The 14,705-nt window shown below is 56.8% G+C and overlaps 1 protein-coding gene across 3 annotated transcripts in view; it reads left to right on the top strand.

Moving 5' to 3' along the window:
- LIMK2 (LIM domain kinase 2) overlaps positions 1–14,517 on the top strand; it is a 54,531-nt gene extending 40,014 nt beyond the window's left edge. For all 3 annotated transcript variants that reach the window (XM_006051023.3, XM_025267322.2, XM_044929920.1), the window contains 14 exons: positions 1,234–1,369; positions 2,048–2,157; positions 2,688–2,876; positions 4,012–4,117; positions 4,403–4,599; positions 5,669–5,855; positions 6,590–6,676; positions 7,299–7,430; positions 7,684–7,740; positions 9,143–9,208; positions 10,076–10,250; positions 10,925–10,980; positions 11,754–11,911; positions 13,081–14,517. In XM_006051023.3, the coding sequence (XP_006051085.1) occupies positions 1,234–1,369; positions 2,048–2,157; positions 2,688–2,876; positions 4,012–4,117; positions 4,403–4,599; positions 5,669–5,855; positions 6,590–6,676; positions 7,299–7,430; positions 7,684–7,740; positions 9,143–9,208; positions 10,076–10,250; positions 10,925–10,980; positions 11,754–11,911; positions 13,081–13,225 (1,801 nt within the window). In that variant the 3' untranslated portion in view covers positions 13,226–14,517. The remainder of the gene's footprint in view (positions 1–1,233; positions 1,370–2,047; positions 2,158–2,687; positions 2,877–4,011; positions 4,118–4,402; positions 4,600–5,668; positions 5,856–6,589; positions 6,677–7,298; positions 7,431–7,683; positions 7,741–9,142; positions 9,209–10,075; positions 10,251–10,924; positions 10,981–11,753; positions 11,912–13,080) is intronic.
- The last annotated feature ends 188 nt before the right edge of the window (positions 14,518–14,705 follow it).

The following is a 14,705-nucleotide window of genomic DNA, read 5'->3' as shown; positions in this document are numbered from 1 at the left end:
AATACTTTGGCCACCTGATGCGAAGAGCTGACTCATTGGAAAAGACCCTGATGCTGGGAAAGATTGAGGGCAGGAGAAGAAGGGGACGACAGAGGGTGAGATGGCTGGATGGCATCACCGACTCAATGGACATGAGTTTGGGTAAACTCCAGGAGTTGGTGATGGACAGGGAGGCCTGGAGTGCTGCGGTTCACGGGGTCACAAAGAGTCAGACACGACTGAGTGACTGAACTGAACTGACTCTCTTTATTACTTTACTATTTTTCTTCTATAAATTCTTCTGTATAGGCAAAGTATCATTATCACATCTAAAAAATTAACAGTAATTTTGCATTATAATCTAATGTATAGGCGAAATTCAGATTTCCTCAGTTCCAAAAATGTCACTCTTGTCTGTTTTCATTTTCAATCCAGAATCGAATTCAGGGTTTAGGTGTTGCATTTGGGGGTTTCTGTGTCTCTGGGCTTTTCTAATCCCTGTGCCTTAACTTTTTAAAACAGAAAAGACCAGTTGTCTTATAGAATGACCTCCCCTTTCTGGATTTGCCTGATTGTTTCTATACACTTAATCTGTTTTTCTCAAGGATGCTCATAGGTAATGCTGTTGGAGATGGGTAGGTTCTGAAGAGTGGAGGTCACTGAGCTTCTTTGGTTCATTGAGGTATCATTCTTGACCAGAAGTTCTTAACTGGCGCATGAATGGGCTTCAGTCCTATGACATGTACCCCATACCTAAATTATATGCACATTTTCCTCATATGTGTATTTTTTTGGGAGAGGCTTCTTACTCAGTCGCTAAGTCATGTCCGGCTCTTTGCAACCCCATGGAGTGCAGCACACCAGGCTTCCCTGCCTTCCACTATCTCCCAGAGTTTGTTCATTGAGTCAGTGATGCCATCCAACCATCTCATCCTCTCTGTCATCCCCTTCTCCTCCTGCCCTCAATCTTCCCCAGTATGAAAGTCTTTTCCAGTGAGTCGGCTCTTTGCATCAGGTGGCCAAAGTATTGGAGCTTCAACTTCAGGATGAGTCCTTCAAGTGAATATTCAGGGTTGATTTCCTTTAGGATTGACCAGTTTGATCTCTTTGTAGTCCAAGGGACTCTGAAGAGTCTTCTCCAGCATCACAATTCAAAAGCCAAGAGGTTTCTTGACTCTTATTAAATTATCAAATTTCTCCAAGGGCTTCAAGACCCAGAAAGGTTTAGGTTTCTGTTCTTGCCTTGCTTTTCAGGTGTTCTGAATGCCAGGATTCCCTCACCAACTGGTACTACGAGAAGGATGGGAAGCTGTACTGCCACAAGGACTACTGGGGGAAGTTTGGGGAGTTCTGCCACGGATGCTCTCTGCTGATGACGGGGCCCGTCATGGTGAGTGCATCCCTCCATCTCTGCCCCCTCCGTCGTCAGAGTTCACTGGCAGTGCCTCCGGTTCCCTGTGGCCATTCACCTTCTGTCTTCCCGTCAGCCGAGGCCTCTCCCTTTATTTATTCAGTCACTTAACAGATGATTTTTAGGACCTATTAAGTGCCAGATATGATCCGTCTCTCAGAGACTTAACAGTCCATGTTGGGAGGGCTGGGCAGGCAAGGAGGGGAGACGGTGAGATGGGATGGGGCCCTAAAGGGGAGCATGAGCCTCCCTCCTGGGGCTAATGACTTCTGGGGGCCTGTGCCCATGGCTGAGACCGAGAGTTTTTTTCTTACAGTCTCAGAAATGACAGGGAGGGACTTCCCTGCTGGTCCAGTGGTTAGGACTCCTCGCTTTCACTGCCAAGGACCTGGTTTCAGTCCCTAGTTGGAGAACTAAGATTCTGCAGGTCACATGGTGTTGACAAACAGAAAGAAAGAAACGACAGAGAGGCACCAGTCCAGCCCTTTCCCTGGAAGCTCTGGGATGGGTCGGGGGCCAAGGTCAGCGATGACTGGGCAGGGATGGTCTGTAGACCCCTGATGGGAGGCCCCTCACCCACCCCACCCTCCACCCCAGCAACAGCGCCAACTCATTTCCTCCCCACGTCTGTCCACCCTTCTCCCCACCTGCCCACAGGTGGCCGGGGAGTTCAAGTACCACCCAGAGTGCTTCGCCTGTATGAGCTGTAAGGTGATCATTGAGGATGGGGACGCATACGCCCTGGTGCAGCACGCCACTCTCTACTGGTAAGATGGTGGCACCGTGTCCCTACTTCCCGACAAGGGTGGCTGAGCGGGAGGGGCAAGTGGCAGTGTGAATCGTGCAGAAGGACTGCTGGGGTCTCAGCGCGCTGATTATATTTCTGTCACAGCGATGGCTCTTGACCAGCTCTGAAAGCTGTGAGTGAGATAATGAACGTCTCTGCCCTCTCTCCATACCTACTGGGAGAATGAGCATACTGCCCTGCAGGCCTCCCAGAGGGAGATGATGGCTGGGAGGGGACTCTCGGAGGGGGAGCCCAGGATGTTAAAGGCAAAGGCCCCTTAGAACTCACTCAGCCCAACTGCCTCGGTCGACAAAAAAAAGTCAGGCTGAGGCCCAGTTCTTACCTTGAGTCAGAGGCAGAGAACCCAGCTGCTCATTGTGAGCGGCCAGCTGGAATCGGGCAGGGCAGTGAACGTGGGGCTATGCACTCTGTCGCTGGAAGGCTCATCATTGCCGGGGGCTTCCAGGTGGGGCTCCAGGATCTCAGCCCCCTTTCTGCTCCTCCCTGCAGTGGGAAGTGCCACAACGAGGTGGTACTGGCACCCATGTTTGAGAGGCTGTCCACGGAATCCGTCCAGGACCAGCTGCCCTACTCCGTCACACACATCTCCATGCCAGCCACCACCGAAGGCAGGCGGGGCTTCTCTGTGTCCGTGGAGAGTGCCTGCTCAAACTACGCCACCACCGTGCAAGTGAGAGAGTGAGTGCCTGGGGTGGGGGTTCTGAAGCGGAGCACACAGCAGGCCTCGGAGCCCCAGCATCTTAGCAGAGCCCCGCATCCACATCACGTCTCTCCTTCCTGGGCTCACTGTGCTGTCACCACGCCTAGGCCCTGGCACTGACTGCCCTCATCCCCCACCATGACCGCTTCCCGCCAGATACCTAACACCAGAACCGCTCACCTTTCATGGGTCAAGTTTCCATCATGTTTGCTCTTTGAAATTATCTGGCTTGGTTATGTTTGTTTATCATCTGTCCTCCTCAAGAGTTCCCTGTGGAACTTAGTCTGGTGCATTGCTGCGCACCCAGGGCCTGGAAGCAGTGCCTGGCACATAGTGGGTGCACATGGATTGTTGTTTCATTGGTTGAGTGAGTGAATGGAGGAAGGAGGAGAAAGAGGTAAAGACTCCATGCTGTGTCCAGGCTGGCGACCGGATGGGGAAAGGGTCTGTCCATCTAATACCAGTCGTGAGGCACTGTGGCTCCCAGCCCTGTAGACGGTGATCATGTGCTTACTGTGTGCCGGGTGCTGGGTGCTCACAGCAGAAGGGGGTCCTGGGGCTGGGAAGTCAGAGGGAGGTGAGGTCTGCTCTAAGCCTGGAGCTGTGTTCAGGACAGAGGTGGGGGTCTGTGGCTGTGTCTGGTATAGACTGGGTGGTTGGGAGTAGCCAGAAGGGGCCTGTTAAGTCACAGAGAGCCTGGATCATGAGGACCCAGTGGGTCTCTTGAGGGATTTAAGCAGCAAGTTGACACGACCAGGGGAGCGTTTTAGAAGCATCGCTGCTGTGGAAGTGGGATGGGAGAGGGGCAGGCCTAGAGGTGCAGAGACCAGTTAGCAGGCTGATGCATGGAGCAAGAGACGGGTGTTGGTAACCATGGTAATGGAGCATTCTTCAGGACGTGAGGATTGGGGGGCAGCGAGGGAACTCCCGAAGCGGGGAGTGCCGTCTAGGTTTCTGGCTTAGGCCTCTGGGTGAGTGGGGTGCCTTTCACCGAGATGGGGTGGAGCCTCTCCCTGAGTGGCCTGGGCCTTGGGAGCCCTCCCTGCACAAGTGAAATTGGTCAGGCTGTCTTTAAAGATGCCTCTGCCCTGCCTTCTCTCTTGTCTGGTCCAGGGTCAACCGGATGCACATCAGTCCTAACAACCGCAACGCCATCCACCCTGGGGACCGCATCCTGGAGATCAATGGGGCCCCTGTGCACACGCTCCGCGTGGAGGAGGTACCTACCATGTGTCCTGTGGGGAGCGGGGGGCGGACCGTGAACAGACTCTCTTTGTCTTGCCACTGAGCCTGTGAGCACTGGTGACCCCCTCTGTCAGCCTGGCTTGTTCCCAGGGCAGCAGGGATGGCTGGCCATGTCGGGGAGTGCCAGACTGTGGGCAGAGGGCACGGTGTGGCCAGTGGCCGCCAGAGGCCACAGCGGGCTCTGGTCCTCTGGCCTGATGGTAGGTGGCCCACAATGGGATGCCCTGCGGGGCCTGCCTCACACCGCTCCCGGCTGCAGGTGGAGGACGCCATTAGCCAGACGAGCCAGACGCTGCAGCTCCTGATTGAGCACGACCCCGTCTCCCAGCGCGTGGACCAGCTGCGGCTGGATGCACGGCTCTCTCCCTGCGCGCAGAATGACAGACACACGCACACCCTCAGCCCCCTGGACACCAAGGAGAACCTGGAGGGGACACTGAGGAGACGCTCCCTGAGGTGCCCCGTCCCGCCCTGGCTCTGTGCTGCCCCACGCCCAGCTCTTGGACAAGTGGAGCTGGCTCTCTGAGGCCAGCAGAGTTAGGAAGGGAGCCAGCTGGCCGGGAGCGGGCAATGAGGATTGTGCTGACCCAGCGCCCCCCGAGGATAACAGTTCATAGCCAGGGCCCATGTGTGATCTGACCCAGCTGTCTGCCAGCTTTCCCTAGAAACCAGTGTAGTTGCTAAGTCATGTCCGACTCTTTGCGACCTCATGGACTGTTCCCTGCCAAGCTCCCCTGTCCATGGGATTTTCCAGGCAAGAATACTGAAGTAGGTGGCCATTTCCTTCTCCAGGAGAAGCCAGAGGGTCAGGCTTTGTCCACTGAACTCTGAGCTGGGCAGGAGGCAGCAGTGCTGGATCCCAAAGGGTGGCAAGGCCTGTGGGGGAAGCGTAGGGTGCCGAGGCTGGACACGGGGCACAGATAAGTGTAGATAAGGACATTGACAACCAGAAAGCAAGAGATGAATGCACGAGGGGGGACCAGAAGTCCCTTCTTTAGGAAGTCAGAGTGACAGTCACCAACCATTGCCTGCTCTTTAAAAATGTCATAAGCAAAGTGGCTTCTTTGCTCTAAAAATCATACGCGCTTATTAAAGTTCAGGAAATACAGGCAGGTACTACAGAGATGTCCCATTTGCTCATGTTTTGGGTGGTAGTAGGCTGTTGCTCTAAGCCAATCGGGGCTATGAATCAGGCAGACATGGAAGGTGGTGGATTCCCATCGATCCATCGACCATGCTGCCAGCTGGTGGAGTCTAGTCCCTCACTCCGGGTGAGAGGTGCTCAGGGTTCCCGCTTTGCGGGTGATTTTCCCATGCTTACATAGACTCCGGATGTCTGCCGCCCCCAGACAACACCTCTGTCCAATGTCAGAGTCCCCCTCCCTCGTCCGAGCACCCTGACTGCAGAGGTTGGAAAGACCAGGGTGACCCTGAGGTTCCTGCCTCCAGGCTTCCATGCTGGGTCTTTGAGGGCTGCCCTGTCCCCACCCTCATCCCTTCTCCTCCTCCTCCTCCTTCTCCGCAGACGCAGTAACAGCATCTCCAAGTCCCCCGGCCCCAGCTCCCCCAAGGAGCCGCTCCTGCTCAGCCGTGACATCAGCCGCTCAGAGTCTCTGCGCTGCTCCAGTAGCTGCTCGCAGCAGATCTTCCGGCCCTGTGACCTGATCCACGGCGAGGTCCTGGGGAAGGGCTTCTTCGGGCAGGCCATCAAGGTGAGCGCCAGCTCTGCCCCTCTGCCCCCCAGCCCTCGCACCCTCCTCTGGGGATTTTCATTACTTGCCCTCCCAGGCCACCTGAAGGCAGCGTTGCTGCTGGTGTGAGCTTGGGGGACCTGGAGCCCCGGGTGGGACAAGGTTGACTGTGGCCCCCCCATCTCTGGTCAGTGAGTGTTTCTAGGTGCCCAGAGGCCTCGGTGTGGGAGTGGCTCCTGCCTCCCTGCTGAACAGTCTCGGGGACTAACCTCTCTCTCTCTCTCTCTCCTCCTCCTCCTCTGCTGAGAGCTGGGAGGGGGGGTCAGGTAAGCCATGTGTCTCAGCCTTCGGGGCCGTGGGGCTGGAGAGCTTCCTCCCAACCCCCCCAGCTCCCTGGTGCATGTCTGTGGCACTGACCCTCTTGCCCCCCAGACTCCTGTTCCCCGAGAGACACGCTCCTGGGTCAGATGACCAGAACCCTTGCTTGGCTTGGCAGCACCCCTCCCCCTGCCTCCCCCCAACACGCCCCTTTTGTGGGTTCTCACCTCTTCTCCATGCATGCCCAGCTCTCCGGGGAGGAAGGTGTGCTCCCTTCTGAGGCCCTTGCTGTGTGTTCCGCACTTGAACTGTCAGTCTGATCCGGCTGATGACGTCAGCGTGTCCTCCAGGGCATGGGATGGCCAGCGACAGATTTTCGCACAGTTGCCCAGAAGGGCCTCTGTTCTCGGCACTAGTGACAGTCGCCCTCCTTTTAGGTGACGCACAAAGCCACGGGCAAGGTGATGGTCATGAAGGAGCTGATCCGCTGTGACGAGGAGACACAGAAGACTTTTCTAACTGAAGTAAGAAGCGGGGCGGGGGCTAGGAGTTTGTGTCACTGTTGAAAGAGGGAAATTGATACTAAAGAACGACTTCAATCCCAGCTTTCAGCACCAAAAAAAAAAAGATGTGAAGAGGAAGCTTAGTTTGGAGTCGTCACTTTCTTTCTGCCTTTCTTAAGGCAGAACAGACCATTAGAGGAATGTCCCTGCCCCGCCCTGTAAATGACGGCACATTATTTGTACAAAAAACACTGAGGACAGCATGAACTGGTACAGTGAGCTGTGCTTCACGGAGCTCGTGGAATGGGGGGTGAGCGCAGGCGCTTTGGAGCAGCTCGACGCTGGACATCCCGCCGGGTCAGCCTGGCACCTTGGTGTCCTTCCCCGCTGCCCCACAGGGTGCTGCCCTCCTGGTCTCCACCTCACTCTGGGGCCCTGCCTCTCCAGTTCCCCAGATGTAGCTCCTAGAAAGGCAGGGTCCCAAGCACGAGGCCAGGGAGGCTGTCCCCATCCACGTGGGGCTTTCTTCCCCAGCACCCGAGACAGGAGGGGGAGACACGGGGCACATGTGTCATGCCGACTCCCCGAGGGAGGGGGTGAGGAAGAAACCGGGCCCCGCCCTCGTGGCCTCCCCGCCCTGCAGGTGAAGGTGATGCGCAGCCTGGACCACCCCAACGTGCTCAAGTTCATCGGCGTACTGTACAAGGACAAGAAGCTGAACCTGCTGACGGAGTACATCGAGGGGGGCACGCTGAAGGACTTCCTGCGTAGTGTGGTGAGCATAGCACCCCCAGAGTCCCTGAGGGCCTTGGGGGGTCACCAGTGGGGCCCCTGTGGCACCACTGCTCTGGAGCCACAGTGATCAGAGAGACCCGCTGATCTCCCTTTACTTGCCTGCAAAGGGCCATTTTGGGTGGGACTGGGCACAGGCAGGGAGGGTTTACCGCAGAACACGTTGACCCACGGGGCCTGGACCACCAGTAGAACAAGGCCCGGTGGCCTCTGACGGGCCTTCCTCCATCCTGCAGGACCCGTTCCCCTGGCAGCAGAAGGTCAGGTTTGCCAAAGGCATCGCCTCTGGAATGGTGAGTCCTGCCGACAGCCCTGCCAGCAGAGTGGGTCTGGGAGGAGCTTGGATAAGCATCTGCTGAGGCTGGCGTGTAGGTGCTTAGTAGGGGTTAACAGTGACCAGAGGGGCTGACATTGAGGAGGCCAGAAGGAAAAGGCAGGCACACACCGTCTTGGAGGCAGGTGGCACAGGAGAAGGGTGGGCACCCCCTGGGGAGGGGCGCCAGGCAGGTTGGAAAGAGTTCTGTGGGCGTGTGAGCAGCTCCAGGAGCCCAAGGGAGGGAACCGGTGTTGCGGGCAGGGGGGCGGGTTTCTGCGTGGGAGGGTGGCTCAAGAGCCAGAGGTGGAGGCCTGGATGGGGAAATAGCAAATACAGACTGGTTTGCACACATGAGGGTAGGAAGAGGGAGAGGTTATAGTGAGAGCGCTAAGATAAGATGCGGCACATTCACACAGTGGAGTATGACTCAGCCACGAAAAGGGTGAAATTAGGCCGTTCGCCACTATGGACGGACCTAGAGACTGTCACACTGAGTGAAGTCAGTCAGACACAGAGACACAAATATCATATGATACCGCTTATGTGTGGACTCTAAAACAATGGTACAAATGAGCCTATTCACAAAAGGGAAGTGGAGTCACAGATGTAGAAAACAAACTCATGGTTGTCAAGGGGGAAAGTGGGAGGGATAAACTGGGAGGTTGAAATCAACATATATACACTACTATATGTAAAGTGCGTCACTGTTAAGAACGCACTGAAGAGTACAGGGAAGTCTCCTCAGTACTCTGTAATGACCTGTATGGGAGAAGAATCTAAACAAGAGTGGATATGTATATGTGTAACTGATTCATCCGCAATACACCTGAAACTTCACATAGCATTATAGATCAACTACACTCCAATAAATTTTTTTTTTTTCCTAAGTGAGAGCACTGAATGCTAACCAGTAGACCACAGGGAAAGTGTGGACAGAGAGGGAAGTGTGTGTTGGGAGCACAGATCAGCTGGGCCAGGAGGTGGCCACTTCCCCTCTCACAGCAGGAAGGATCCAGGGTGGCTAAAGCCAGAGACTGGGAGGGGGTGGCCTAGCTCTGAGTAAAATAGGTTGGGGGGTTGCTCACTGGGCCCAGGGAGTCGGGAACTTCAGGACAGAGCAGCGCCTAGGTTGGGATCGGCGAACAGAGGCTGCTGGGCAGGAGACGGCAGCAGGGAGAGGGGAAGCCCTTGGCCTTCTGTTGACACTGGGATGAGGAGTGATGGCAGGAGGGCCCTGGAGTCCAGCTTGGGTTCTTAAGCTGGCATGGGGGGTGGGGGGTGTCCTGGGGGGAAGAGCGGGTTTTGGAGCCCCCGAGTCTCAGAGTCATCGTCTAGCTGATTGACTGGCCATGGGCCTCAGCTCCTACCTCTTGTTCCAGGCCTATTTGCATTCCATGTGTATCATCCACCGGGATCTGAACTCGCACAACTGCCTCATCAAGCTGGTACGTGCCCCCAGGGCGGCCCTCCTGACTCCCTTGTTGCCAGCGAGACTGCCTGGCCCCTCTGGCTTTAGACCAGAGGTATCGCCTCAGGCTTCTGTCTTCTGGGGGATCCCCACACATGCAGACAAACCCCACCTCCTCCCAGTAGCAGCCTTTGAAATCCTGTGGTTGGAAGGGACTTGAAGTTCCTCAGCTGTTTGTAGAGCCCTGTCACTTTTCCTGGTTTTGCCCCGTGTTGGGGGAAGCAGCTCCCTAAGGACCCCATTTTGCAGCTGTGGCACCTGAAGCCTCAGCCCGAGGCTACAGAGCTACTAAATTCACAGGGACGGGTTTGAGGCCAGCCTCCCTCTCCTCTGCCGGTCAGCTCTGCTCGCTACAGTGTTACTCCTGTTGACTTGCAGTGTAGCTTCCTGGGTGTCCACTCACTGGCCCTGGCCATGCCCTCTGGACTCACACCAAACAGTCTTAATCCCTTTTCCACATGACTGCCTTGTAGCTATTTGAAGAGCTTATCTCCCCTTCGCCCCGCACCCCCACGGAAGGCCTGTATCTTGTCTTTTTCTCTCTTATCCTGGTTCCAGCTTTAAATCTTTCTGAGAACAAGGCAGGATGAGAAAAAAAGCAAAACGAAATCCTCTGTCCTGCCTCTTGGGTTCCACTCTCCAGGTCCCAGGGCCTCTGCTGAGAACACCCTCTAGGTCTGGGGGTGTCTGCCATGCAGAGAGCGCAGACTGAGAAAACAAACACCACCCCGTACATCAAGACCCCCCTTGGTCATACGCCTCTTCTCTCCTCCTCTCGGGACTGTCCCGTCCCCGCCCGGTCGTCCCCCGCCCCCCAGGGCTGACCTGACCCTTGTCCTCTCAGGACAAGACCGTGGTGGTGGCTGACTTCGGGCTGTCACGGCTCATAGTCGAGGAGAGAAAGAAGCCCCCCGTGGAAAAGGCCACCACCAAGAAGCGCACCTTGCGCAAGAGCGACCGCAGGAAGCGCTACACGGTGGTGGGGAACCCCTACTGGATGGCCCCGGAGATGCTGAACGGTCAGTCCTGACACCCCGGAGGGGAGGTGGGGCCACGTCTCGCAGCAGAGCCCCAGGGCGTGTAGACCAGGTACCCGAAGCCAGGGGTGCACGGTTTTCATCCCGTGCCAGACTGGACCTCGAAGACGCCTCCCTCCCTGAGATCAGGCCTGCAGGCTGGCTGGCGCCCCATCCGGGGCCCACGCTGAGGTCTGACCGCGGTTCCTGTGCCCCACGGGGTAGCTGAGCGGTCAGGCGCTTTACTGCCTGTTCTCACTCCGTGCTGAGAACTGAGGTGTGCTGCCCCCTCGTGGCTGAGGCGCAGACCAGCCGGAGATGCTGGCCGGGCCTCTTGAGCCAGACAGGGTTGTGAGACCGCACAAGTGGCCCGCTGCAGCCGTTTCTGAGGTCTCCAGCCAGAGAGTGCACAGGAGGCAGTGCCAGAGTCCAGGCGCATCCTGGCCCAGTTCTCTTTCACTGTCCCGTGCGGCTTCACCCTGGGCAGTGTTGTTTCATGAGACCTCTCTGAGGCTGACTGGTTTTCAGACGGGGCCTGTCCCCACAGCCTTAGAGGCACCCCCACAGAACCTCTCCTAGCCCTGGCTCTTGGCTCTGACCTGACCTGGCTCCAGACGCAGTGCAGAGCAGAGACGGGACCAAACCTAACAGCCTGCTCTCCTGTGTTTTTTGCGAAGGAAAGAGCTACGACGAGACGGTGGATGTCTTCTCTTTTGGGATCGTCCTCTGTGAGGTGAGCCCCAGCACAGAGACCAGGCCTGAGGCAGTAGACCTGGCAGCCCGGCCCCCGCAGTCGGAACGGGGGCTCCTCCTCCTAAGATGTGTAGTGCCACAGAGTCAGCAGGAGCAGAGGACCGTGTCGGTTATCACCGGTCTGTGGACACGTTTGAGTCTCACTGTTTTTAAAAGTATCGTTCACTCTAACAGAAATCAGTTGAGCATCTACTGTATGCAGAGCCCTGGGCTGGCAGCAGAGGGCTTCAGACATGAATCAGATCCAGTGCCTCCCTTCTGAGGGCCCGATCTCCAGCACAGGGCAGGGCGGGGCTGTGTGGAAGCCGCCCCTCCAGAGGCTGGTCAGGGGCGTCGTGCTTCTGCGCTGAGACTCCTCCAGATTCTCTAGTCTGGAGACAAGCCTGCATTAGCAAGATACGGAGAGACGGGAGGGGGCAGCCCTCTCAGCTGGGTTTTTACTTCCTTCCTCTTCTGTTTATTTGACTGCCTCTGGCCTTAGTTACAGCATGCAGGCTTCCCTCGAGGTGCAGCATGCAGGCTCAGTGGCTGCAGCACACGGGCTTAGTTGCCCTGCAGCATGTGGGATCTTAGTTCCCTAACCAGAATTGAACCTGCGTCCCTGCATTGCCAGACAGATTCTTAACCACTGGAGCACCAGGGAAGCCCCTGCCTCCCGCTTCTGACCATCCCTCCTGTCCTGTCCCCGCACCAGCACCCCCCTCCCCCACCACGTGGCTGCACCGTCCCTGACCACTGTCTCTCCACCTGCAGATAATTGGGCAGGTGTATGCAGATCCTGACTGCCTGCCCCGAACACTGGACTTCGGCCTCAACGTGAAGCTCTTCTGGGAGAAGTTTGTCCCCACAAACTGCCCCCCAGCCTTCTTCCCCCTGGCAGCCATCTGCTGCAGACTGGAGCCTGAGAGCAGGTTGGAGTCCACGCCCCTTGCTCAGCCCGCATGGTCCTGGGATGCTCACCCCAGTCCTCAGCCATCGCCAAGCCTTTTCCAGGCGTGGGGTGGCCAAAGCCTTGAGCTCGCAGATGTGGCCATCAACCACTGAAGCCACCTGACGACCCTGACGTGTCAGTCAGCAGGGAGGGAGACAGGGGTTTTGTAGCAAGTGACCCAGAGACAGCGTTAAACTTTAACAGCAGGAAATTCACCCAAACCTATATACCATGTTAACAGTGTCTTCAAGTTTCCATATTCCCATGTCCAAACACATTTTTTTTTATATAGAGTTATCTTAAGTAGAGAAAAGTTTGACATTTCGCTTTGCATTTTTGTCACTACCCAGTATTCCAGATTATCATTTCTGTTGACTGTGAAATTCACTAGGAGACTGTAGGAACATACATGCGTAGATGTTCAGGTTTTTCCAGTTTGTCCTTACAGTAGGTATTACAGTGAGCATCTTTATGCATTAGCCAATTTTTTCCTGTAACGAAATCTTTTTAAAATTATCTTTAGTATATGAGAACATGTATTTAATATGTGAGAAAGCGACAGATGCTATGGAAAAAGGACTCAAGCCAAGCAAAAAGGGTTGTTCAGGGTGCAAGTTACCATCTTTAAGATGGTGCTCAGAGTAGGTCTTGCCAAGAAGGTGACAAGACGTTTAAGCAAAATTGAGGAGGAGATGGGGGAATGGACCTGAGCTGTCTCCAGGGCAGTAGGAGCCAGGCATTCTCTTTCTCCTTGGGGTGAGCTGCCAAGACTGTGAGAAGCCCCTCCCGGGGCAGATCCCATTGATACGGAAACGACTTTCAGTCTCAGGACTGAAAGGATCTTTAAAAGGGCACTTAGTCCAAACCTACCTGTGATTGCGTTTTCTCTGAGACCTGAAAGGGGCTTTTCTTCTCCTGGACTTCATTTTCAAGCTGCCCCTTTGAGCCAGACCCACCTCTCCCTGTGTTACCACCTCTCGTCTTTGCAGCAGCCTGTGCAGTCTATGACCTGAGGCACACCAAGGTTAAGGGCTCGCCCAAGGTCAGACACCCAGGAAGTGGTGGAGCCACAGGCCTGGGTGCCTTCTTTGCCAACTCACTGCCCGCCCCTACCCCCATGACTCACCTGTCTCCTCCTCCTCTTTCTAGACCGGCATTCTCCAAACTGGAGGACTACTTTGAGGCACTGTCCCTGTACCTGGGGGAGCTGGGCATCCCACTGCCCACAGAGCTGGAGGTGCTGGACCACACCGTGAGCATGCAGTACGGCCTGATCCGGGACTCGCCTTCCTAGCCCTGGCCCAACCCCCTTCCGGGGGCATCCCCCAGCCAGCACTGCCCCCTCTGCGCCCATCCCTGCTGCGGGCAGGGCCGGCCAGGCCTCCTGGGGATCGGCAGCTCATTCAGAAGCAGGACTGGCCATCCTCCTACGTCCCCGGAGGCAAGTGGGCACAGCACCAGGGAAACGTCCCCACAGGTCCTGGAGCCTGGTTACTGTCTGTAAATCCAACACTCGCCTGGAAGCTGTGAAGAAAACAAACAAAGCCTGGTCCCCTGAGCCAGGAGGAGTCTGTTACTCGTGACCACTCGGGAGCGCCCTGGCAGTGGATTCCCAGAGGCCCTTGCTGACACTAACCAGTGCACCCTGGACCTGCTGGGCAGGCTCCTGGGTGCACCGCTGGCAGGCCCTGACGCCTCTGGTTCGGCCGGTGCAGGAGGACTTCTTGTGGAGTGTGGCAGAGAGTGCGGCTGTCCGAGGACCGGAAGCGACCGCAGTGCTCCCTGGCCCTGGCGCGTCCCGCCCTCCCCTGGGCAGCATTGAGGAGTGGGCTGTAAAGCGTCTCCTGGTCGGTTTGTGGTGGGTCCGGCCAGGAGTCAGGAGCAGGGCTGGTTTCTGTTCGCCTCCTGGGCCCCGGGGCCCCATAGGCTCGAGGCGGAGCCTCCACTTGTGTTCTCACACTGAGCTCTGGACTGGCAGGGAGCTCGTGGGCGCGTCCCTCCTGCCGGTGACAAGCAGTCACCCGCAAGCGCAGGCGGCGGCCAGGGTGGAGAGGCCCCGCCCTCTCGGGAGCCCTGGTGTCCTGGCTGCTGTCCTTTGCACACTCACATGCGCTTCATCCAGGAGCCCAGGCTTGTGCGGGGCGGGCTCTGGAGGACACTGGCTAGTGGAGGCCCAGCATGTGGGGTGTGGGGTGACCCTGCACCATATTTGCTAAGTGAGGAGTGGGTTTGGGAACTTACTGCAGCGTGTGTGGTTGTGCTGGGGGCGGGGGCGGCTGGGTGATGCGGGAGAAGGCGGTTGCTGTTCAGACTGTCTTGGTGTTGTACCTGTGGGGGTGATATGTGAAACGCTGTACATAGATAGACCTGATGAGCTGCGGGACTAGGTGTTGCCTCTGGCCAGAGTCTCCTTGCTGTTGAGGCCCTGCTCAGGTGTGGAGTGTGCGGGCCCTCGCCCTGGGCTCCCGGCAGCAGGGAAGCCAACATCGTGCGGCTGGTGCTGCCTCGGTGGTCCCCGTAGGAGTGGGGGTGGTGGGCCCAAGCCGGGCCGTGGAGCAGACCAAATAAATTAAGCAGTTAACATGACTGATGGTGCAGAGAGTGAGAACATGACTTGCGGCCTGGTTCAGGGAGAATCACATGGAGGCTGCACTGGCCACTTTGAGGCGCCAGCCATGTGACCCCACAGCAGGGGTTCGTGTGCTCTGACCCCACCTCCTTACACAGACACCCGCCTGCTCCAGGGGACGTGTGCAACCCACCGGAGGCAGCCA

The sequence above is a fragment of the Bubalus bubalis genome, chromosome 17 (genome assembly GCF_019923935.1).
Source record: "Bubalus bubalis isolate 160015118507 breed Murrah chromosome 17, NDDB_SH_1, whole genome shotgun sequence".
Classification (NCBI taxonomy): Eukaryota; Metazoa; Chordata; class Mammalia; order Artiodactyla; family Bovidae; genus Bubalus; species Bubalus bubalis.
This window is presented reverse-complemented; position numbering and strand designations above follow the sequence as displayed.